The 24,557-nt window shown below is 39.7% G+C and overlaps 1 protein-coding gene across 3 annotated transcripts in view; it reads right to left on the bottom strand.

Annotated features, from left to right (window-relative positions):
* Positions 1–24,557, bottom strand: part of ets1 (v-ets avian erythroblastosis virus E26 oncogene homolog 1) — a 68,624-nt gene that overhangs the window by 22,047 nt on the left and 22,020 nt on the right. The window contains exon 1 of one of the 3 annotated variants that reach the window (XM_052151978.1): positions 16,541–17,153. The exons of the other annotated variants lie outside the window; for them this stretch is intronic. Coding sequence (XP_052007938.1) covers positions 16,541–16,598 — 58 coding nt within the window. The 5' untranslated portion in view covers positions 16,599–17,153. Of the gene's footprint in view, positions 1–16,540; positions 17,154–24,557 lie in introns of those variants that run through there. 3 annotated transcript variants of the gene reach the window in all.

The following is a 24,557-nucleotide window of genomic DNA, read 5'->3' on the forward strand; positions in this document are numbered from 1 at the left end:
GCCGAGTGCTAACAACTGTGGTAAACAAATGCACGCGACAGTCTGTGTGGTCTGTAAATTCAGAACTTATCTAAGTTTAGTATTGAGGATGGATGACTCAAGATTGATTGTGGAGAAACAAAATGACCAATGACCCTCAACTTACTTTTTATGATTATTAACAAAGTAAAAATTGTGGGATGCAGTTACCTGGGATACTTGTTCATGCTTTTGCCACAGTCGACTAAGGCTTGCTCATTGGGGTCATTAAGGTTCAAGGTCATTATTTTCTTTAACACTGCTTTGAAATGATACATATTGTGAAAAAGCGCAAAACAAATAAAACTTATATGACTTGACTAAAATATAAGCCAAAGATCAGCACCATCATAAACAGGAATAGTAGAGCAATATCAGGCCCAGTGTGACACATTCATTGATAGTTGTCCTGCAGGCCCACTTATTTGGCCATATGCTCAACATCATCCTCTGATTTGACCTCCAAGAAGGATTCAGAATCAGAGTGTGCCACAGGTCAGATTCTCCATCTATCGATAATCACCACTCCACATCCCCACAATCCATTCCACTCAGTATGCTGCCCAATTGCTGCCTCCAGCCATAGACAGAGGAGCCTTTGTTGTCAAGGGTCAATAGTTAAAGATGAGAGGTTGTGGCAGAGCGGTGATGATGTCACCACAGGCTGCAGGGTGTCGAATAGACACCACAGTGTTGGAAATCTCGCCAACTCACCCCGTGGGTACCCAGCAGGACACAGAGAGGTCTTTTGATGAGTTAAACAGTGCCCAATGACTTCCACTGATCCAATTAGGACTGCCAGGGTGGCTGTAAGAGACAGGGAGAGGGAGAGAAAGACAGGGGTCTGGAGAAAGCCCCTAAGGCTTTGAAGAATGCCACAACCAATTCTTCAGCCAAGAATACACAACAATAATGAGATCAAATACTTTACAACCATGATTTGACCTCATTTTTGGAATGTCATGCTGAATGTAACAAGGTGAGTGCTGCTGATTCTATTACTGGTGTCCCATCAAACAGTTTGACTGTGACTCAGGCACAATGACTTTGTCTGGGAGCTAAATGCACCGTCGAGACTGTGGAAAGAAAATACTCTGTGTCCTCTTTTTTCGGTCTGCAACTGCTTCACTATTGACACCCAGATGTTCTGGCACCTCTGTATGGTTTTGAAACTGCCAGCACTGGGCGCCGTATGGGTTTGCGCTCACTCTCTTCAATCCACAACACGGCATAACCCTGCTAGGAATGTACAACAGCTGTCCCTGCTAACCTCCTTTCCCACTCACTCTCTCTCTCTCGCTTTCTCTCGATCTGCTTCCCTGGTTGCCTCTAACAGAGAAGGCTTAGCAGAGATACATTATGCAGAGCGTCTAAATGGAGAAAAACAGTGCAGTGCTCTTGTGTGATTCGATTGGAACGAAATGCTGCAGTCTCCATTTACAGTGTTTAATTGGGCATTAGAGGGGCCATTCTGCCGGCTGGACGCCAGAGCTTTCATTCACTGGCAAAGAGGCCCATTTTCACATTAGGTGATACAAGTATATCCCACCAAACTGCAAAAAAAAAAGACCCTGTCTGGTAAAGTGCAAATGTTCCATGAAAAAGGCATATTTTATTGGACAAAATGTGACAACGCAGCTTAACAATTTAAAGCAATGTTTTTTCTTCATTACTGGCATATGCAAAGTGCCTTTAGAAAGAACACAGTGGAATGGTGATTTTAAAAGCTTATTTCTTCAGATAACATTACAAAAAAGCCTTACTTAGCTGAATCTTTAAATACAGAGGGTTTGGAGCACAGTATATAAAACTAGATAGGTACATTTCCTGAAGAAAATGTGAGTGGTGCTTGCCGTGGCAAAACTCGTCAAATAGCCTGCTTGAAAAGAACAGAAATTGTGGTCATAAATAAATCAACCCAGAAGTCTGTATAATTTTCTGGTGCAGAAATATGTGATTTGTTACTAGGTTGCTAGGGTAAGCCCATGTGGTTGCTATGCAGTTAGCAAGGTAATACAATACATGGCTCCTTTCCATCCTGAGTGAAATAATTCAACCCAAAAATCTGTACTGTTTTCTGGTGCAGAGATATGTGATTTGTTACTCGGTTGCTAGGGTAACCCCATCTGGTTGCTAGGCAGTTACCATAGTGATACTAATCAAGTCTCCTTGCCATCCTGATTGAAATAAGTCAACCCGGAAGTCTCTACGTGTTTCTGATGCAGAGATATGTGATTTGTTACTCGGTTGCTAGGGTAACCCCATCTGGTTGCTAGGCAGTTACCATAGTGATACTAATCAAGTGTCCTTGCCATCCTGATTGAAATAAGTCAACCCAGAAGTATCTACGTTTTTCTGATCCAGAGATATGTGATTTGTTACTCGGTTGCTAGGGTAACCCCATGTGGTTGCTAGGCATTTACCATATTGATACTAATGAAGTGTCCTTGCCATCCTGGTTGAAATAAATCAACCTGGAAGTCTGTACTCTTTTCTGGTGCCGAGATATGTGATTTGTTTCTCGGTTGCTAGGGTAACCCCATCTGGTTGCTAGGCAGTTACCATAGTGATACTAATCAAGTCTCCTTGCCATCCTGATTGAAATAAATCAACCCGGAAGTCTGTACTCTTTTCTGGTGCCGAGATATGTGATTTGTTTCTCGGTTGCTAGGGTAACCCCATCTGGTTGCTAGGCAGTTACCATAGTGATAGTAATCAAGTGTCCTTGCCATCCTGAGTGAAATAAATCAACCCGGAAGTCAGTACTATTTTCTGGTGCAGAGATATGTGATTTGTTACTTTCGGTTGCTAGGGTAACCCCATCTGGTTGCTAGGCAGTTATCATAGTGATAGTAATCAAGTGTCCTTGCCATCCTGATTGAAATAAGTCAACCCAGAAGTCTCTACGTTTTTGTGATGCAGAGATATGTGATTTGTTACTCGGTTGCTAGGGTAACCCCATCTGGTTGCTAGGCAGTTACCTTAGTGATACTAATGAAGTCTCCTTGCCATCCTGATTGAAATAAATCAACCCAGAAGTTTCTCTGATTTTCTGGTGCAGAGATATAGTTACTGCTAAAGGGTTGCTAGGGTACTCTGTTTAGTTGCTAGGGAGTGGCTTGGCAGCTGCCAATCATGAAACTCCAAAGGCTGCTTGTCAGTATGAATGATATAAACCAACTCCCATGCCTGTGTGACATTCAGAATGGAAGATGTCCTCTATGGATTTTGGTTGCTAAGGTGCTCGACAATGGTTGCTAGGGAGGGGCTAGGAAGTGTTGAGGTGATTCATGATTGGCTGTTTGCTGCCCGAGTGAAACGAGACCACCCTTGTGTTTCTATGACACTTCTATCCGGAGATATCCCTTTGATGTCTTTCATTAGAAGTCTATGGGACTTGTTGCTAAGGTGCTCTAAATTGTTGCTAGGGCGTGGCTTGATAGATTCAAAATGATCCTGAGATACTGATTGGTCGTCTGAGTAAAATGAGCCCGCCCCATTGTCTCTATGACACTGTGATCCAGAGCTATGTTGAATACAAATCCCAATGCCATTTCATTTCATGGGCCGTCCTACACCATTGTAAGTCAATTGGGGCATTTTTGGGCAGCTCCTGCCCCCAGGGGTGCAACTTTTACCCCATTTTGAGGTATGCTCTTACAGAGCCTGCCAGCCTCTTCAAATATGGCAAATCACTGCGTTCTCTGCGAAATCCTCGCTCGGAGCTGTGGCAGCGTCAAAGTTTGTCGCAATGTTAAGTCTATGGGATTTTTCGGCGCTTTTTTGCCCCTGGGGCAATTACTGTACCCCGATACGCTTATAAAAGTCATAGCACACGTGTCCTCAATAGGCCGTTCGATTTGACACCTCATTCGTGGGTCTACGTCAAGCGGTCGCGGGACGAGTTAGGTGCGAAGTTTTGTACGGAGATAGAATAATAAAAAGTATAAAAATAAAAATAAGTATGTGAGATTACAATAGTGATGCTTTGCAAGCACCACTAAAAATAAAAAGTCCTCACATTAAAAGATGTTACAGGGCATGACAAAAATGGCTGTTCAATCGGTAAGCTAGGCCATAAAGTTTCTGTCTGTGTTTTTGACTGGAACAGTGTTTATTTGCATTTACGGTATGTTACTTCTTTTAATTCACTCACCCTCACTCTCCTAACTGAGTACTGTATAACATAAGGTATAACCCTCAAAGACCCAAGCATAGAGACTGATGATATATTTTCATTTTTTTGTCCTTATCGTGTATTTTTGGAAGCCTCTGATTATTATTATTATTATACATTTTTTATATTTAAGCATTTTTTGCTTTGGGGTGAACTTGTTTTGTGTGACTTTAGAATATAATGGTAGTCTATGGGATAATCTTGATTTTGAAGCACACTTTGCTTTGAGGTACCTGTTTTGCGAGCTGTGACATTCAATATGCAATTTTTTTTTTAGCTCAGTAATAAAGACGCTGGCTACCGCCCCTGGAGTTTTCTAGCTCGCTAGTTCGAGTCCCAGGGCGTGCTGAGTGCAGCCGTGTCTCCTAAGCAACCAAATTGGCCTCCCGGTTGCTAGGGAGGGTAGAGTCACACGAGGTAACCTCCTCGTGGTCGCTATAATGTGTTTTGTTCTCGGTGGGGTGCGTGATGAGTTGAGATTGGATGCCGCTGTGGAGCAACGCGCTCAACAAGCCACGTGATAAGATGCGTGGGTTGGCGGTCTAAGACGCGGAGACAGCTGGGATTCGTCCTCCGCCACCCATATTAGAGACGAATCACAACGCGACCATAAGGACTTAAAAGCACATTGGGAATTGGGTATGCCAAATTGGGAGAAAAAATACAAAATATTTGTTTTATATTTTGAAATGTTGTTGTGTTGCAGTTCAGATTGTCAGCTACTTTAATCTGTACTTTTACCTTTTTAATAAAAAAATATGTACTGTTTAATTGCTGTAAACAAACGTTGCTGTTCTGCTAAGCTGGTTAATACTTCAGCTTAGATGTGTATACTTCAGATGTGTATCCGTATCACTCAGCTGAAATATTCTAAGCATGAAGAAAAAAATCTTCACTTGGTTAAAACCATACATCTGCTAGGACATCTAAATTGAATGAATGGTGAGCTCTCTTTAAAGCAAAACTTTAATCTTAATGACACTCAACATGCTGTTAATACAGAGAGAGAAATAGAGCTGAAATAGGCTCTATGAACAGTAATCACCAACATGGTTGACATTAGTATTGACCGATCATGTCCACAGATACAGTATAACAAAGGCATCACATGGGGCTTTATCAGAGAAAGTAGCCCCATGTTCTTCTGTAAAGAAAACGAATGCTTACTTCTGCAAGTTTAAACAAAAACTAGGGTAAGTGATATGTACATTAGGGTATCTTAACAGCAATAATAATGACCACAGATATACATCTGTGATAATTATGTCTATTGAACAATATTACAACAAATGTTGGGCCTCAGCCATACAGTCCCACATGGAAAATCTTCACATTATACAATAACAATGCAGATGTGCATTGGGTAGTATGGATGTGTGTGTTGTGTGTGTCTATCTTCAGTACACAGATCTGTGCTTTGGTCAGGGAGTTGTGAAATTGTGATTATAGTCATGGGGCCCTGGTGGTCTCAAGGAGTCAGGCGTGGTGGGGAGGGGTTGGATGATTCACTTATCTGTAATTTTAGAGCATCCAAGACAGCATGAATGGAGTCTCCGAAGGGATGACATCACCTCTGGCATGACCACGGAGCCCTGCCCATCCAGTCCATTCATTCTCAAAGTGTTTTCTGTAGTGTATTCAGTGATTTATTGACTTATGTACATCTAGCCTGGGTCAGTCTCCAGATTGTGTGTGAGTGTGTGAGTGTGTGTGTGTGTGTGGGGGGGGTTCAAAAATACAAATAGCTATTTGAGTCCCTCAATAGTCTGGACAGTATTTAAGCTTCTGAATGTGCCTTTTGTGCTTGTAGGGATTGTGTCTATTCGCCAAATTAGCATATCATGGCACACATCTTCAGAACTGCAGAATTTTATCACATCAAAATAAAAGGGACAGTTCATCCAAAAATATTTTTGTTATAATTTACTCATTTACCTTATACCTCATTTTGCACCAAACCCATGTGATGTTCTTTCTTCAATGGAACAGTCACCATTCACATTCATTGAATATTTTTCCATACAAAGACACTAAATGGTGACTGAGACTGGATGGCGACTACAAAAATACAGTAAGGTTACAGATATATTCAGTGGAATATTTGTTTTATTCAAGACCTATATGCTTTTCTTTCTTCTGTGAAGCACTATATGAGATGTCAGATACATTGTTAGGGATTAACATCCTCAGCTACCATTCACTTTCATTGTATAGAAAAAAAAAAGAAGCTGGAACACATGATGGTGAGTAAATGATGAAAGAATTTTTGGGACTATCCCTTTAAATCTGAGGTAAAATGTGTGGGTACTTCTGGGTGAAAACAAAAAGATAGTGGGCAATATCATAATCAATCATCGTATCATAAACAATCAATAAATCAATCATATTATCAAAGAGAAAGAAGAAAATACAATAAAAAAAATGCATCCCAGGAAAAAGTCTTTATGGAGCACCAGTGGGAGCCATTTCTGCATAATGACATTTGTATGTCTCAACAGGGTGTCAGAGTGGGCCGTAAACCACCTTTGGTTCTTTATCTCTTGCTATATCTCTCCCAGAGCATTTGACAGCGAGACTGTTAAACCTGGCCCGAATGAAGGAGGGCCATTCACCCAGCAGCTCTGATCTGAACAAGGCAGGGCCAAGGGTGGGGGATTCAGTGAGAGAAGTGGTTGTTCTGCCCACTGTTTAGATTTCCATCTGAAAGCATGCAGACCAGGCCGGGCAGGGACAGGAATAGAAGCGGCCCACAATTGAGCTCCCAAAGGCAGCGCCGAGTCTGTGCTCCCATCGGGGTCAAGCCTCGGGGGTCTCCTGCCCGGGAACACTGTGGCTATTCTTAGAGACCCAGCCACTGGGTGCCCCGTGTTCTCTGGATGGCCTCACACACATTCACACAATGCACAACAGCACCATCAGTGGGTCACACATTGGCCCCACATTTGAGAGCAATAGAAAAGGAATGTATCCATCCTTTAGATCTACTTTACTTTAAACTTCATGAGACTTGCTAGCCTTTAATTAAATGCACACTGAAAATCTTGCACTGAATAATCACACTTGTGTACAACAGGAGAGTGACATTTTTTTTCATAAGTTAAACTCCTAACCCAAACCCCAAATCTAACCATAAAATAGAATAGCACCACTCATAAGGCATGCTTTTACAATAGTTTTTTGTTTGTTTTCCAGCCACTGTCAGATTTATTGCAAAAGACATTAAGGTTGAAGGAAGATACCCCCCACCCCCACACACACCTCACTCGCATGATCTCTAAACACCTCAACAAGATGTTTGATGGAATCATTTTCAATTGAATTTTGTTTTATTTATAAATTATTACATTTCATATGTATATATATATATATATATATATTGTGTTTATTTTCTTTTTTAGTTATATTTATAAAATTGACTGTGATACAAGCACAATAATTCCAATGTACTGTACTGCTCTGTACCTGAAATAAATCTAAATCTAATCTAATGTCCCTTAAATCTTAAATCACTTATCCAAACCCTAAAAAGAGTGAGAAATTTCATGCCAGTGCATTTCTACAAAAAAACATAACTGACTGCACTTCCAAAACCTAGCTTTGATTAACTGTCTGCAATTGCATGTTTAGACTGTAAAGTGATGCATAAAGCGATGCTACTACGCATCTTTTAAAGAAAAGCAGAGGCGGTTTGCAGCATGCAAACTGAAAGTGCTGAATTGTATCGCAGGACACATTTACCTCCAACAGACCACTTGGATGAGTGCATATTAAATTAACTGTTTAGACTTAAGAACAAACAAATGCTGAACCTGACAAAATGTTTACTCTCTCTGCAACATTCCTTCTCGAAATCTCCAACATAAACCACCTCTAAATGTACCTGAAACTCCAGCGTTTCAAGGGGAAAAACAACACATTCTTAGTTTTTGATATACATGCATAGAAAATAGTATGATCAAAACAAGTGCATATGCTAGCAGTCAGTCATGCCTGAGGTAAGTTTATGAGCAAGCAGCTTTCTGTGTCAGGCAAATTAAGGCAAGAAAGCTCTGTATGCAATTAGCAAGCTAATGGCTAATGGTTTCTGCTGTTGTGGAGCCAGCCGATGGCCAACAGATGCATTCTAAGTAAATTAATTCCCCACAGACCACATTGTTTTTATGTATCATGCCACACATTCCTGCCTTGTTTTACAATCACTAATGTGGATGGGATATTTTGTGAGTTTGTTCTGAATTTGTGACCTTAAATCCAATGTGTCTTTGAGTTCCATTCTAAATAGAACACTAACATGATTAACTGTATGCAGAGAAAAGCACCACAACTGTAGCAAGTGAAAAAGATCATGAGCCGAAAATAGATGAATGAATTCTGAAATGTGCAGCATAGTAAATCTTTGTTCTTGTGCATCATTTCAGAAAATGAAAATATCTCTATGTTGACAAATGTCAACATCAAATATATTCATTTATGAGCAGCAAAAGGAAGAAGCACAGAACGTTACACATCTTAGCAGTTCATGACTATGTGAGGAATAGTCTAAATCTCCAAAAACATTTCTTGTTCATACGTATTTCCAAGTGCACTCACACAACTCTGCTGAAAGAACAGCATTGCTGTTCACCAGCTTTTGTTGTGTTTTGGGTGCTGGTAATGGGATGCTGCTGTGCTGATGTCACAACTAGACTTTTAAACTAGCTTAACCAGCTTCATAAAAAGACCATTCTGGTCTTTGCTGGTGAAAAGCATGGATATGCTGGTCCACCAGCTAGCCCAGCACCAAACCAGCACTAGCCAGCATAAGCAGTCTATACCAACATGGGAACTGCATCATGGTTAAGCTGGTCTTTTTACCAGGGAAGATAAAAAATAATAATAATAATGATTTACAACAAACCCTGATCTGTGGTTTTATGAGAAAAGGGTGAGTTGTTGGATCCCACCATACTCTACTGATGTAAGTGAACAATGTCAAAGACTAGCCCTCATTACGAGTGCTTCTTGGATTCAGTCCAGACACCTACACAGAATGCCTTTAAAGGATCCCGTCCCTAAATCGCCCAAGCAGAGCCTCTCTGTCAGAAATATGTAGATAGCATGGAGAAAGTTGAACGTGAAAGAGTCCCAGCTGTGGCGGCTCTTGTGACTGCCAAGAATTTTGTGCCTTCTATTCAGCTGTACATCAAGTAGCAGAGAGAGACCAAAAACCTAGTTACAGCCAAACACCTGGACCACAGAAAGTAGCTTCTGCGAAAAGCCTAAAAAGAAAATTTCACCAAACATTATAAGTATCATTTACTCTAATCCTGTATGACTTTCTTCTTCTGTGGAACACAAAAGGAGATGTTAGGTAGATACAATAAACGTGAATTGTGTCACATTAGATTTACATGTACTTTAAAAGTTATATTTGAGTATGACTAAAACAATTATTATTCTTTTTAAAATATCATGTAAACGCTTAAGTCTGAATAGAATCGTACCAGTCCATTTTTTCAAAGTCAAACTAACAGATGTAGATAATGTGATTGCAGCTTGGCTTTGTCCAGCATGTGAAGTAGTGCCCGACTGATATTAGCCTTTCACCGATATATCGGTATCTGCGTATATGTTTACCAATATGCGCAGATTTGAGAACTTTTTTTCACAACATACAATGCAGAAAACAATACTTTAGAATTGGTGTCATAATGTAGTTTGTCCAGCAGAGCGCGCTCCGACACCATTGTTTACAGATTTAAATGATTAAGCGATTTAAGCGATGCAGATTTGTGCGGTGTCTTCTCGGCAAGTTGCTTACTAGTTTCTGAAATACATACTGGAAAGTTAATAAACACTGACCCCATCATTTTCCCTTTACAATATAAGTAATATAACATTAACCCTATCCCTGACAACCATGTCACTCATGTCTGTTTGCTGTTAGCCAGCTATAGTTTTTCAGTGCAGTCAGTAATGTAGCAGATTGAAAGGTAAACATCAGAGCATCTTTTTTCAGCTAAGTATACAACAGTGCGTGGTGGATTGTTTCTGTTTATTGTTGATTTCACGCTATGCTGTAACCTAGTTGGTGAGATGCAATGCTGGTCCATCTTTTACTGTAAGTGATAAAGAGCTTATAGCTAACCACGTAGCTAATTTCATTGCTTGTCAGCTGAGTGGAAGCTAATGTGTAAACATGTATTCACCAAACTGTTTTGTTCAGTATTCACAGTTTGGTACCCCTTCAAACGAATTCCAGTTGTTGCATAAACAAAATGTAATATTTAAAAGTCTGGTTTTCCACCAGTTGAAAGTTGTATAGCAGAATACGGTGTAACACCTCTGCCGCTTTTTATCTCTTCACTCGGCAGGTGTAAATGCTTCTTGTTTAACAACCTGCCAATAATTGACAGGCAGTATTAAAATAGTCAGCATTTCACCTATACTAAACATACAGTACTGATGTTTATTTAGCTATTTATTTTATTTGTATTTATTCTTTATTTTAATGGTCAGCATTTGAATGATACTAAACAGTACTGATGTTTATTTAGCAATTTATTTTATTTGAATTTATTCTTTATTTTAATGGTCAATAACTGACTGATACTAAACATACAGTACTGATGTTTTTAAAGCTATTTATTGTATTTTTAATTCTTCTTTATTTATAGAATTTGTTGACAATGTATAATCATAATGTCAAATATTCTTTGATAAAAAATATTTGTTTAAGAAAGCAGCCTTCTGAGAACCTTTGCATAGTTATATCGGTGCAAAATCGGTGAACAATCCACACAGAAAAGGTCCGGCCACCATATCGGTAATAGGTGAATTTCCCCCCTCTAAAATCAGTATCGGTCTCAAAAATTCCATATCGGTCAGGCTCTAATGTACAGTACACATGCTAATCAGACCACAATTGGCCTAGACGTTGTGCTCATGCTCTAAGAGACAGAGGTGGTGTGCAACCTGTATTTAATACTTCCTCAGCAGACGACTTTCCTTCAAATATCCAATTATGCATTATGCCATGTATAAATGGGCAGACAGATGAAGGCTGTAGCTCAACTATGCAAAAAACAACTGTAGCTCGATATAACAGTGCATGTAAACATACTGACTGAGGGTAAGATTCTACCAAACATCATCTTTCATGTTCCACAGAAGAAAGACAAACTATCCACAGAACCATATGTAGCACAACTAAGAATTTGTATTCAAAGAGGTGAGACAAAAATAGGTTAATTGCAAAAACAGCTCTAACTCCTGAGAACTAAAACAGGTGACTTGGTGAAAGCGTATACACCAATGGGAGAGCTGAATCTGGGAACAGGTCCTCCTTTGCTTCCCTGAGCTGTGAGAGACATAGCCAGAACCAGTCTGGACAGCACTCTGATCTAAAAACCAGACTCAATGCCCTCCTCCATGTCTAGTAGCTAAGAACATGCACGGTAACCGAGAGACATCTGTAAAACAGCCACAGTTAAAAACAAGAGTGGCATGGAAAGAGAGGCACCGGTCAGACTGGCTTACTCACATCTAGGGCCTCTCACCTCCCAGGAGGCTGTCTGGAGCCCACCAGAGGGGCTAATGTCTTATGGGAGAGGGGTGGGTGCTGGAGTCAGCTCAGCAGGGGCTGTGACTCAGTAATTAGCCTGTAGTACGCGGTGGGAAGAAGACAGCACTAGGCAGACGCTACATTAGGGGCCAAGGAGACGAGTCGAGAGCCCATGTGGTCCACATAAGAGAGAGACAAGAACGCAAGGAAAAAAGTTTTGGAGAGAGAGAGAGAGACATGGGACAGAGGGGAGAAATGGGTGTAGTAAAATGTGTGTGCTGGGGGGCATGCTGTGTCTTTTGCTTTTGTTGTGATCTTTTGAAGTTCAAAGTAGCGGGCCAGAGGTAACTGTTGGGAAGATTTCAAACTGCAATACAGCAAATTGTGTCACAAATATGCTACAGTGAAAACGTGACATCATTCAGTCATTCTGACAGACGCAACAGTTTAGAAAGTGTTTCTGCTGTTAAAAAGCCAACAAGTTTGGGGGAGTGACTTACTAAAAGTAACAAGAAACGCTACTAACTTAAAGGAATGTTACGGGTTCAATACAAGTTAAGCTTAATAAACACCATTTTTGGTATACTGTTGATTACCACAAAAAACAAATTTGATTCGTCCCTTGTTTCTTTAATAAAAAAAGCAAAAATTGCAAGCTACGCACAATGGAATTGACATGGGCCAGTTCATAAATGTTAAAATACACACTGTTTTCAAAAGTAAAGCCGTAAGATGCCATAAGATGTAAACATTATATATACATGTTAACATAATTTTAGTGTGAGAAAATCACTTACTAACCTTATCAGCGTAAAGCTGTATTACATTTTCCAACTTTGTTGCCATGATGACGCAACGCTGCAAGATTTTAAATGGCCTATATTTAAAAATACATTCTTATTTAAATAGCTTTAATGTAGTAAGCTACTTTTTGGTTTTAATGTAGCTAACTCATTTTTTAAAACAGTAGCTTCACTGTAGTTAAGAGACTATTTTAAGTTATGTGTACCTTGTAGGTTGGGAAGCTACAGATTCAAAGCAGGTTCCCCAACACTGACAGTTGACAGAATGCAACAATAAAGGCTTAGAATATCAGAGTTAAATATTAGTTATTTTTACACAAACTCACAATGTTCCACTCTGATTTCACTGAAAGTAACCCCCATGAATGACTTTGCTTTAAAGGGAACCATAAAAAATGTGTTAACCAGAAAGAATTTGACAGGGGAGTCATTTAACCAATGGACATTCTGTTATGGGGGAGTCATTCAGGACTAGTACGCAAGACCGTCTGATCTGACAGTGTTTCATCTTAGCCTCAAGCGCTGCAATATTTCCATTAGATATTTCCAGTCTGGTGAATCAATGCTGACTGTCAAATATGAGTCCTATTACCTCTAGAAGATTATTGTTCTATTGTAGGTTCTATCACCTTGAACATGCCCTACAGCTCAAGTAGGAACATACTTTCCGTAGTGACTTGTACACTGTTCAACGGCCTATAAAAATTGCGTTCAGGCTGAGTCATTTGTTTGGCTTCATCTGAGACCCACAAAAGACCAACCTTGATTGCCCAGCTTCATGTTTGCACAGCTGTCAGGTAGCGAGGCATGCACAGGCCTGGGGAAAGTGAGAAGAAGTTGGCATTACCGAAACCTTTGCTTGTACTGTTATGTAACATGGGAATCGAGATCATATTTAGATACATTGTTGTAAAGTTGAGAAAATCACTGCCAGCTTGCATTATCATCTCTTCAGGATGTCTGCCATCCCTGATAATGCTTGGATACCACTCTATCAATAGTGCCCAGGGTATGAGTGTCAGAAGCATGGGTGTGCGAATAGGCTTATAGGGGGTTTGAGGTTCTTAATCAGATAAAAGCAGGTAGCAGGCAGCCCACCCAGTCCTCAGACATTCCTGTCACTAACTGAACCCTGAGAAAGACACACGGGGAGAGAGATGGAAAGAAGGAGAAAGCAAAGAGGAGATGCCCTGATCAAGGGCTATTTCTCTACAGTTCTTTCATTAGGCTGAAATGAGTGGGAGGTGACCTCTTGCTATCTATCATGTAGATGCTGACTCATTTCTCTGTGCTAAGTAGTCTTTGGTCAGAGATGAAAGGAGTGGTCCTGTTGTCAAGCATTTTGACAACACACTGTTCAAAGCAGAGACCTCAGAAGATGCTCAAAACAAAAGTTTGATGGGTAGGGGCAGCATTAGTAGTTTTAGCACACAGATGTTACATGAGTTTATGTTTTTGGCCAATAGGGCCGTTCTTGTGAATGACTTGTGGCCTGCTTAGACGGTTGCAAGCTCGACCTACCTAAAACTAATATAATAAAAAAAATTTGTCTTTGACAAAAACATATTTTAAATTCAGTGAATATTTCATCATGCCATATTCATTCATTTTAGTCAGTCGGTTTTTTTTTTGTTAAATGGAGATTGTTTTGCACTAACTCCACACACATTTTTATTTTAGTCATTTCATTAATAAATGTGTGTTAATCGAGGCTGTCCTCCTCTTGTGTGGCTCTCATTGTCCCTTCATTCACTACATGTCTTTTTGTGTGTGACAATTGATTGAATTCAACCATTATTCACTTTTATATAAACAGTCAAAATGCAGAAGAAGATTGAGGGAAGGCAGGCTTGTCTCTTTACTAACTGTTGTCTTCTCAAGATATTGCTCACTTGTCTAGATTTAAGACCCAATACGAACTGGGATCAGATGCTTCATGTCTAGGCTACACTCTCTCCACATTAACAATATGCACACATAGTATAAATTAGAATTTGTGTCAGTGTGCCAGAGCTTAACACCCCAACAGGTATGGGACTGTCAAAAGATACCCACAAGGTTCACATAACCATATTTTATGACTAAAGAAGCAGAACAACAACAAATAAGTCAAACATGCAGTTTAAAATCGAAGGCAGTGAGTTGCGTTCACCCTGGCCTAAACACTTACGGTTGATTGAACTTGAGGGAGCTCGTCTTCAGAAATAGTTTTGCAAGATAGCACGATATTTTGGCAACCCTGCTGAAAGTATCAGCACTTTTTTTTTCTTTTTTAACAGCGGAAAACTGTTTTTCCATGCATAGGGAAAGCCCGATTGGACACTGCGCTTTGTGAATGTTGGTTGGAAAGTGCATGTTCATGTAATTAATTGCAAGTGCATGACAGTTTGCATTTGTACATGCAGGCCTGTGTGATTGTGAGAATATGCAAGTGTGGTAATGATTCATAGCACATCTTACACATCAGACTGGAGTTCTTTCGTTCTGACAAGCTTGCAAAGGTGAATGTCTTTTTTTTTTTCCATGATGTATTAACAGCTGGCGGTGTCAATGGTGTGTGTGTGTGTGAGTGTAAGAGTAAGGGAGTTTGGAATACTGTGTGTATAGCCACCAGCTGTACATTGTATCGTAGGGAAACAAACAGCCACTGAACTCACCCTGCCCTTCCGGGCCAAAAAGAGGGTCAGTTTCTTAGGATTCCAAGTACACCGGGCCACGGCATGTGCTAACTTCCCACTTGCACACACGTTACTTTATTCCAATCTTAAGGAGTAGAGCGGAGGAGTGTGAAACTGCTGACTGCTTAACCAGCATGGCATCTGCCCTCCCTTCCTTCACCCTGGTCAGGCATGGCTGGGTCAGTGGTGGGGGTTAATGGATGTGGTATGAATGGACAGTGAAAAATGCATCATGACAAGCATCATTCAGTTGACATTGACCATTTTTATAGCCAAGAGGGAATTTCCCTGCAATGACACGCATGCATGCTTGCGTTTGTGTGTGTGTGTGTGTGTGTGTGTGTGTGTGTGTGTGTGTGTGTGTGTGTGTGTGTGTGTGTGTGAGAAATCACAAAAATAAGGGCACTCACATCAAACACAAAGAAAGAAAGAAAGAAAGAAAGAAAGAAAGAAAGAAAGAAAGAAAGAAAGAAAGAAAGAAAGAAAGAAAGAAAGAAAGAAAGAAAGAAAGAAAAAGAACATGAATGTACACATAACAGTCCTAGATTATCATACTATTTGCATAAAAGGAAAGAAAGCCCGGGGCCCAATGACTTTATAATGAATAGAACTTGCCTCCACTAAATGCACATTAAATGATGCAATGTTTTGAAAGTCGCCTCCACACAAAAATAATCACTCCTGTATTTAAAACTAAAGCCCGCTGGTCATGCATGAAATGACACGCGCCTATATGAAAGCGGTGATGTGTGTCAAGTCATGAGAGGTTGCGCTTGACACAACATCTGTCCAGTGTAAAACACAACACACATTCATAACATGTTTAACAAACTGAACGTATAGGCCTAAATTTAGATAAAACCGGTTGCTAAATGAAAAAAAAATTGCTCAGATTCTTTCAACTAAACAAGTTTAGCTGGTCAAATGTAGCCTATAACTGAAAATAAATCATGGACCTAATATCCTAAAACAGCATCACAGTATTGAATATTGCTATATAACTGTATATAACACAAAGTATTTGTTTACACTAAATAGATGACAGGCACATCTGGAGCGTTGTATATACATAGTGATAGGTATGGCTGTTATCAAAAAAGTTTTAATATTGCATCGATTTACGGAATATGTTCCGGTTTGAACGTGGGTAAATGCTATATTATTATCTTTACATATAGATATGTATAAAGATATGTATATGCATTTCACACAGACATGATCTCAGAATTCACAAAAATTACTCATAACTGACTGGGGAGTAACACATTTTGCAATAATATCAAAACATCATGATAAAGACGAAAGAGTTGCACTAACTTACCGTCTACTTTTTCGGACTTTATTATAGTTAACGGCTTAATATCGACAGCTGCCGTCATGGTCACGCATTCAATGTATATATTTGAAGTCTGTCTTTATGTTTTCAAGGGTGTTCCGTTAGGATAGTCCCAAACGTGTCCTCCAAAGTCCGTCTCTGTGCTTAAAGGTTTTTTGTTGTTGTGTTTTTTTTTTGTTGTTGTTGTTGTTGCAGAAATTACAACGGTTTTCCCTTTGACAAGATGCGATCTCTGAAGTCTTGAAGTGTCTATTTTCCTACCTCTCTCTTTCTTTACCCGTTCTCTCTCTATCTCTCTTTCATTCCCTCCCTCCTGTTAGCTACCCCTGTCAGGGCGGTTCTGTGTGAGGCACGGAAGAGGCTGATCCTCGCGTTAAGTGGGCGGTGTTACACGCGGATTTTATGCAATTCAATTACACTCTACTCTGCAGTCTCTCCCTCAGAAATATATGCTCCATAATTGCATCCTTCCATATTTGGCTATAGTTTTGCAAAAGCAGTATGTCAAATGAGAACTACACTGAGTACATCTTAACCTGAGAAAAATATAAATAAAAAAAATCTCATTTAACTGGTTTTATTCAAAGTCAAAAATATTAACATCAGATTGCAGGTTACTACTTTAACAGTGTATGTCCGAATCAGCATTCATAAAACTGTAGGCAAGAAATCACCAGATGAGAAATCCCTTCTTAAGTGTGCATCCACTGAACACTTACTATCCTGCCATACTAGCTGACTAGATGTCATAGGAATGTAGTCATACTACTCCCCTGCAACTACCTAAAAAAACATTCTTTATAACAGCAGAAAAGTACATTATTCATCAAATGCAGTACATACTTTTCCAGTTCAGCTTTAGAATTGCTTGCATTAAAATTAACAAAGCTAACTAAACTGCAAGAGTGCTCATCAAGTCCAGAACTTGCACTGCAGTGGTTGTGCTTTCAATGTAGATGTTCTAGTTTTGTTGCATCGTATCACTCACTTGCAGTATAAATGAGGTGTCACCTGCATACCTAAATAAGTACTTTCTTAACGGTCAAGAATAACATTCTTTATCCAGTGCACTACATCAGGGCTCTTCAACAACTTTCATGCAGGGCCAGATTATCCAGATGAAAACTCGACAGTGGCCAATTGAATTTATTTATTTATTTGCTATTTTTATATTTCCTAAAACTTTCATTGTAACTACATGATAACATTAAAAACAACACACAATTAAACACTGTTAATGCTAGGCATTCGTTTATATTACATAGTCAGAGGTGTTCAATTAACATTTTGTAAGGTCTGGCTATAAATTCCTTCTTAAAATCTGGATGAAGGGCATAATTTATAATGATAATTTTAACAGAGTTATTGTTTGCAAATTATGAAAACTTAGGAAGAACATTTAGATTTGCTAAATTTCGTATCTTTACAATATTAACCCACATAAGAAAACCTTGGAAATCTAATTTAGAACTTACAATCCAGAATATATATATATATACATTTGGGTTGTGAAGAAATATGAAACTGAAATATGGATTTAGCAAACCAATGAACAAAATTCTATATTATGCTGTTAAAACTAATGTGTCACATATTTTAACATCTTCTTATACTACTAGTGCTAACATATACTGCTCAGAATCTGCTCAAATCTGTTCACTGGCATGGCATTTGCTATCAAATCAAGACGAAGCCCTTCTTCTGATGACCAGTACATTCTTGATCTTGGCCATTTGAGTAATGACATGGCCATATTGATTCCTAGAAATGTCTTCATTTAGTTTTTTGTCAAGGCCAGATTTTCTTTTCCTTCTTTGAGTGCATAAAGGTTTGTATTGTGCACTATTTCATTCATCAGATCTTCGGGAAATAGATGCATAAAGAAATCTATTGGTTCTGTTCCCTCAACATTAACTTTTCACTCTTCTAAAAAGAAAGCAAGTCTCCCTCAAACTGGTTGTCTTTGGTTTTCCAGACATGTATGCTCTTTTTCTGTCCTTGATCTCTGTCAGGTGGTGCATCCTCAATTCCCTCTAAATCCTAATCCTAAATCATAATCCTCAACTCCGTCTGCATCCTCAACTTCCTCTGCATCCTCAATTCCCTCTGCATCCTCAATTCCCTCTGCATCCTCAACTCCCTCTGCATCCTCAACTCCGTCTGCATCCTCAACTCCCTCTGCACACTCAATTCCCTCTGTATCCTCAATTCCCTCTGTATCCTCAATTCCCTCTGTATCCTCAATTCCCTCTGCATCCTCAATTCCATCTGCATCCTCAATTCCCTCTGCATCCTCAGCTCCACTATCACTACTGCTAGCATTTCCTAATCCTTTTTCTGGCAACCATTCCTCATCACTGCCACTAGCATCATCCTCACTTGACTCCGATGGTAATGGCTCCACTATCTTGTAGGCCTTTCTATCTCAAACAGCACTTGAAATCTACAAAATATGAAGACACTAAATGTTACTCACATAATGGATTATGGATTTAATCTATACAAAATTGTATTTTTGTCACATAAACTGTAAATTACATTCTAAAAACATAAATCAATTAATTACAGCCCAAAAAGTTACTGCAGATTAAGTATTTTCAACAAAGTCGCAGTAATAGAATTGATTGTACATAGTTGACATATAGCCAGCGATGCATGATGGACAGATGATTTATTGTAATTTCCTCCCAAAATAAATTCAATACTTCATAAATTTTACAATTGTATTACTCCTTAGTAGTTACTTGATGTTACCAAATTGTATTTACCTGCGAGTGTCTCCTTCTATAGAAGGATTGGCACGATATTCCTGCACTAGCCAGTGTTTTTGGCACTCTGTTGGCCATCTTGGATTTGAGAAAACGTTGTTGCACTTACAATGGCTGGCCAATGGGTGGCAATGTATGGGATGATGCAATAGTGTTCACTGGAGTGGATGATATGCAACTAGACCATCAAAACCCATGCATATACAAGAAAACGGGTTTTGAATAGCTTTCCACTGTAGTGCCCACTATGCATGAAAGTATTGTCCTTCACATAAAATACATTTAAAATGAAAAAAAAAATTAAAACATCAGCTCTTCCTTTTTCTGTTATCCTCCTATTCAGTGGAGGAAAATAAGCCATTCTTTGTCTTGCACATATTGTGCATTTATGCAGCAGCCCAGATACTTGTGCCTTGATGATGTTAGGGACTGAGAACGCTGACACACATTTGTATATATGTAGAGCCAAAAATAGTCAAGATACGTATATGCATGTTTGGAGGTTCAATGGCACATCACATTATCAGTTTATATAAGCTCTACAAATCTGAACAGATGAGATATGTACTTTTACCACTTAAAGAATTGAGAATAAAAGCAAGCTTTTAGACCAGCTTAAACATGTGTGCTCCGGCCTGGAACTGGACCATGGATAGCTTCTGATGACCAATAATTCTGTTGCACGCACTGCAGTGTTGATAAACTCACCGCTGAGTTTTACACAGAAAGCGCTCGGATGTTTCAGACTGTAACATGGTTTTATTCAAATCAGTCAGGGGGCCAGATAAAAGTGATTGGTGGACCTGATTTGGCCCAAGAGCTGCCAGTTGACTAGCCCTGCACTAAATGCTGTACTTTGACAACACACAAATTTAGAAGCAGCACTGCAGTGTAGACAGGTGAGTTGATTATAATGGGAGCATTCCAGTTATGTCACATTACATAGCTGGCTTTCAATTTTACCAAGGGCCATGAAGTTTAGATTACATCTGACCTAGCAACAAACAAGTCTGACAATTTCCTGGGCACAATTGCCACTGGAATAGTTATGGGAACTTCCCATTTATTAATTTCACTTACTTTAAGGAACTTATTCAACACAGAGAAGCTAACATTAGCAAATAGAACAATTTCAGAAAGAAACTGAGGTCACATATTGTCCATTATCTATGTGTGTAGTCTTGAGCAATTTTTGGCTAACTCCACTGATGCAATCGACTGCTAAAAGTGTCATTTCACATTAATGGTTCAAAAACATCCATGTCCTAGAATTTGCTGTTTTTTTGGAAATGTCTACAGCCAAGACAAATGATAGTGACACACATCACACTCTCGGGGAAAGCTGCCAAGGGCAAGAAAACTATTCAGTCTATTTAAAAACACAGATAAAGAGCACAAACCACATTGGCTCATGTTTTAGTATCACATTTGTCCTGCTGATGACATGCTCAGCTTAACTTCTACTGAAGCATTGAAATCTTTAAAGTGCATGAGGAACAAAGGTGGTTAAAAAGACATCTCCAGTCAGGCTAATCGTCTGGAAATAATCTGAAAGTAACGCGTGCTCTCGTAACTTCGGCCAAACCCTCATAAACACCTCAGCGTATTTCCTGCCCACCTTGATTAGATCAGTTAAATCCCAAATTCAGGATTTTACTCTCACTGTATCCACAGCGCTGGATCTGAATCATAGCTTATATTTGGTCTGTCTGGAACAGCATTTCTAATAAACACCTTGCAATGAGGAGGAGGGCGTGGCGGGGCCGTGATGGAGCACGGATGCCAGAGGGCGGAGGAGTGATTGAGGACCAGGCGACAGCGCGTCCGGGAGCCGGCAAGCAAGTTTTTCTCTCTCTCCTCTCTCTCTCTCTGTCGATGCGCCTCGAACTTGCCCTCTCACTTTGCCCTCTCCTCATCTCTCCCAGGGCTCTAGAATGGTGGGGAAGACCTGTCAGCATACATGGCCGAAAAGGCAATGCCCCCACTCCGGGAAGGGAGGGGATTTCGTCATGCCGGGCTTTCCCCAACCTGAGTCGGGTGATGGAGGAGTGTGACGAGGAGGAGGGTGGGGCTGGGTCATGAAGACACACGTGTGGCCCTGAAACGGGCTAATCAGCCGGGAGGGGGATAAAGACGAGCCGAAGCCACCAGTTTGGGAGAGGGAGAGATGCACGTGGCTGTGGTGCACATTTGTTTAAGTTGGTTTTAAGTCACCATTAAACTTTATGTTTATTGTTCAGCCGGTTCCTGCCTCCTCCTTGCCTGTCCTTTATGTGTTACACACCGCTAGTTTAAAATAAATGAAATCATTTTGATGCATCTTTTGTTTTAGATTAAAAAAATTATATACGAAAATCAAAAGTAACTGTAACGCACTTACAATGTACTGTAGGACCACTCCATAAATAATTAAATACACACTGTTAATCAGAAGTATAGCCAAAATATGTAAACAATATATGTGTTAACGTGATTTTAGTGTGATAAAATTACTCCGTTTATGAGCGTTGCGTTGCCGAAGTTATAATTTTGGATACACCTTTACACTGATGAGTTTAGTAAGCTATTTATCCTGCAGAAATTGTGTTTACATGTATAATGTTGTATTGTGGCTATACATTTGAAACAATTTATATTTTAATGTTTATGAACTGGCACCATTCACTTCCATTGTAAACGCTTTACTGTAACTATCTCTACTTACACTTCCTATAGAGCCACCTTGCACCCCTGTGCATGCGTCAAGTACTAGGAAGTGTAATCGAGCTTGAAATCATGATCGTGCCTAGAGACCGCAATGACAAGATGTACAGTGAAAAAGGAGTTAGATTTTGGTCTGTTCTCACCCAAAATAAACTGGATTGCTTTAGAAGACATTGATTAAACCACTGGAGTCTTATGTACTTTTATGCTGACTTTATCTTTTGGATTTCGGGTCACCATTCATTGCATTGTATGGACCTACAGAGCTGAGACATTCTTCTAAAAATCTTTGTTTGTTTTCAGCAGAAGAAATAAAGTCATACACATGAGGGTGAGCTATACCTTTAACAGATTTTCAGCACTTTGTTTGCATTGGGAAAAAAATGATCAAACCTCAAGAAGGTTACATTTGGTTTGTTGTTCATAAAGCAGAGAAATTATTCCTATTAGGATTCTATTAATTCCCATTCCTATTATTCCTAATATTTTTACACAACTTGTGAACACTTCAAATTAAATGTACTGAATCACTCCCTCTGATGGATTTGTGCGAAGATTTACACGCACCTAAAAAGGAGGTGAATGGAGGCAGAGAGGCAAGGGTAAGGGCCTGTGACTGCTCTAAGTTAATTAGCTGCCATGGTAACAGATTGCCTTTGTAATTTCCATGTGCTGATCAGCTTGTTTCCTAAGTGGAGCCCAGCATTTTTGACAACTGTGGGAATGGTTGCCTAAAACACTTAGCCACGTCATAACAGATTGTTGTGTTTCTGAAAAACGAATTTTGACCTGCCTTATTTTCCACAAAGAGCTTTAGCAATGGAGACGGAGTAAGAACATGTTCAAAATAACCCTATTAGCTGGGTCAATACTAGGCAGCAGGTATGGTAGTACACAACTGCAAATGGTGCTGAAGGGCTGGGGAGCCAGAGTTATTGATTAGGTATAGATTTTTAAGCTGGGATTCTACAGAGTGTCCATTAAGCCATCTGGATAGTGTTTCATCTGACAGATATGAGAGATTATGGAAATGGCTGAGCCTTTATGGGGCTTCTGTGGTCAGCTCCTCACAAGAACCCGTCGATGAGAGTTGAAAGGGGGATGGGACGTTAATGGAGGTAGGGCATCTCACACTTCTCTCCCTTCTGTCAATCAGTCAGTCAGTCACTCATTCCCTCTACCCCCTCTTACTACTCCTCTTTGTTTCAAGTCTTAATGAGCTCCTTGTGTGTAGTTTTAAAAGGATAGACAGTCTCTCTTGCACCCAGGGGCAGCCATTAAGACTAATGGGGTTTCTGACTAATATCAGAGCCAGGGATTGCTGAGTGGCCCTTTTTTCTTCCTATAAGAAAGGAGGCCTACATTCAGCCTGGAGACTTCCACTAGTCTGTTGCTTTGATGTCAGTTCAATACATAAATATCTCTCTCTCAATCTGTTCAATTGCAAGTCAGTGTCATGTTTGATTGGAGGGATATAAAATATATGTCTTGATCTATGATAGTTTTGATTGCAGAATGACATTTAATCCATTAGACTATTAGTTAATAAAAGTCAATATCATATTTGATATTATGGCTGTGACCACTTTAGAAATGGAGGGGGACACGATCCCCCAGTATTCATATTAGTGGTCAATATGTGTATTTTAAGTGAATTCTTTTGGTCCTCCCAGTGTTTGATATTTGGTTACATTCTTGGTATTTAGAATCTGACTTGATCCATGAAGAATTTGATTTCAGAATGGCCTTTTTGTAATTTGTTGTTGTCTATATATTCAGACTTCTGAAGTCTGAAGAAGTCTGCTGAAAATGCTGAATGTTCTGAAAAATTTGCCTCAGAAGATTTCCATGTTGTTGTTTTTTTTTCTGTCTTGCTGTCAGCTCTATTATTAGATGGAAAATCCCATAAGAAAATGGTCATTTTAAAAAGGAGAAACCTGTGGTCTCTTACCAACTGCATACATGTACAGGAACCATTCTCATCCCATCTTGACTCAGCTAAAAAATGGTGCTGAAGTAATCGTAGCGCAAATGGGTTTCTCAGAAACCTCCTCTGTAAGAACCTCCTGGAATTATAAGAAATTATGATTGAACACGGGGTAGTCTCGGTTTTGATTCACAAATTGGAAATTCATTCATTCTCCCACTTGGATCTCAAGCAACATGTTAGGTTGTTGACTCCCAAAACAAACAGTTACCAGGATACAGCAAAGAAAAAAACATGTCTCTCTCTCCCTTGCCCACCTCACTTACTGGAAGCATGTGCTTTGCCTCCTGAACTGTTCATAGTTCTATGGGAATCTAGCATGACGAAAAATCGGGCTATGTTAAGGACTTTATTATGCTTCAGTCATGTTGCCACCCTATCAAGCAGAGTCTTGTGCAATACTTCAGTGCAGACTCCGCCCAGCTTCTTTGATCTTCGTAGTGCTGTTGTCATGGTTTTGAAAGTTATGAGGTATCAAATCAGACTGGGTAAGAGTTGAGCAGCACAATTTCGGTAACATGGCTACCAGCAATGTTGTGGCTGC

This window comes from Xyrauchen texanus, chromosome 21 (genome assembly GCF_025860055.1).
Source record: "Xyrauchen texanus isolate HMW12.3.18 chromosome 21, RBS_HiC_50CHRs, whole genome shotgun sequence".
Classification (NCBI taxonomy): domain Eukaryota; kingdom Metazoa; phylum Chordata; class Actinopteri; order Cypriniformes; family Catostomidae; genus Xyrauchen; species Xyrauchen texanus.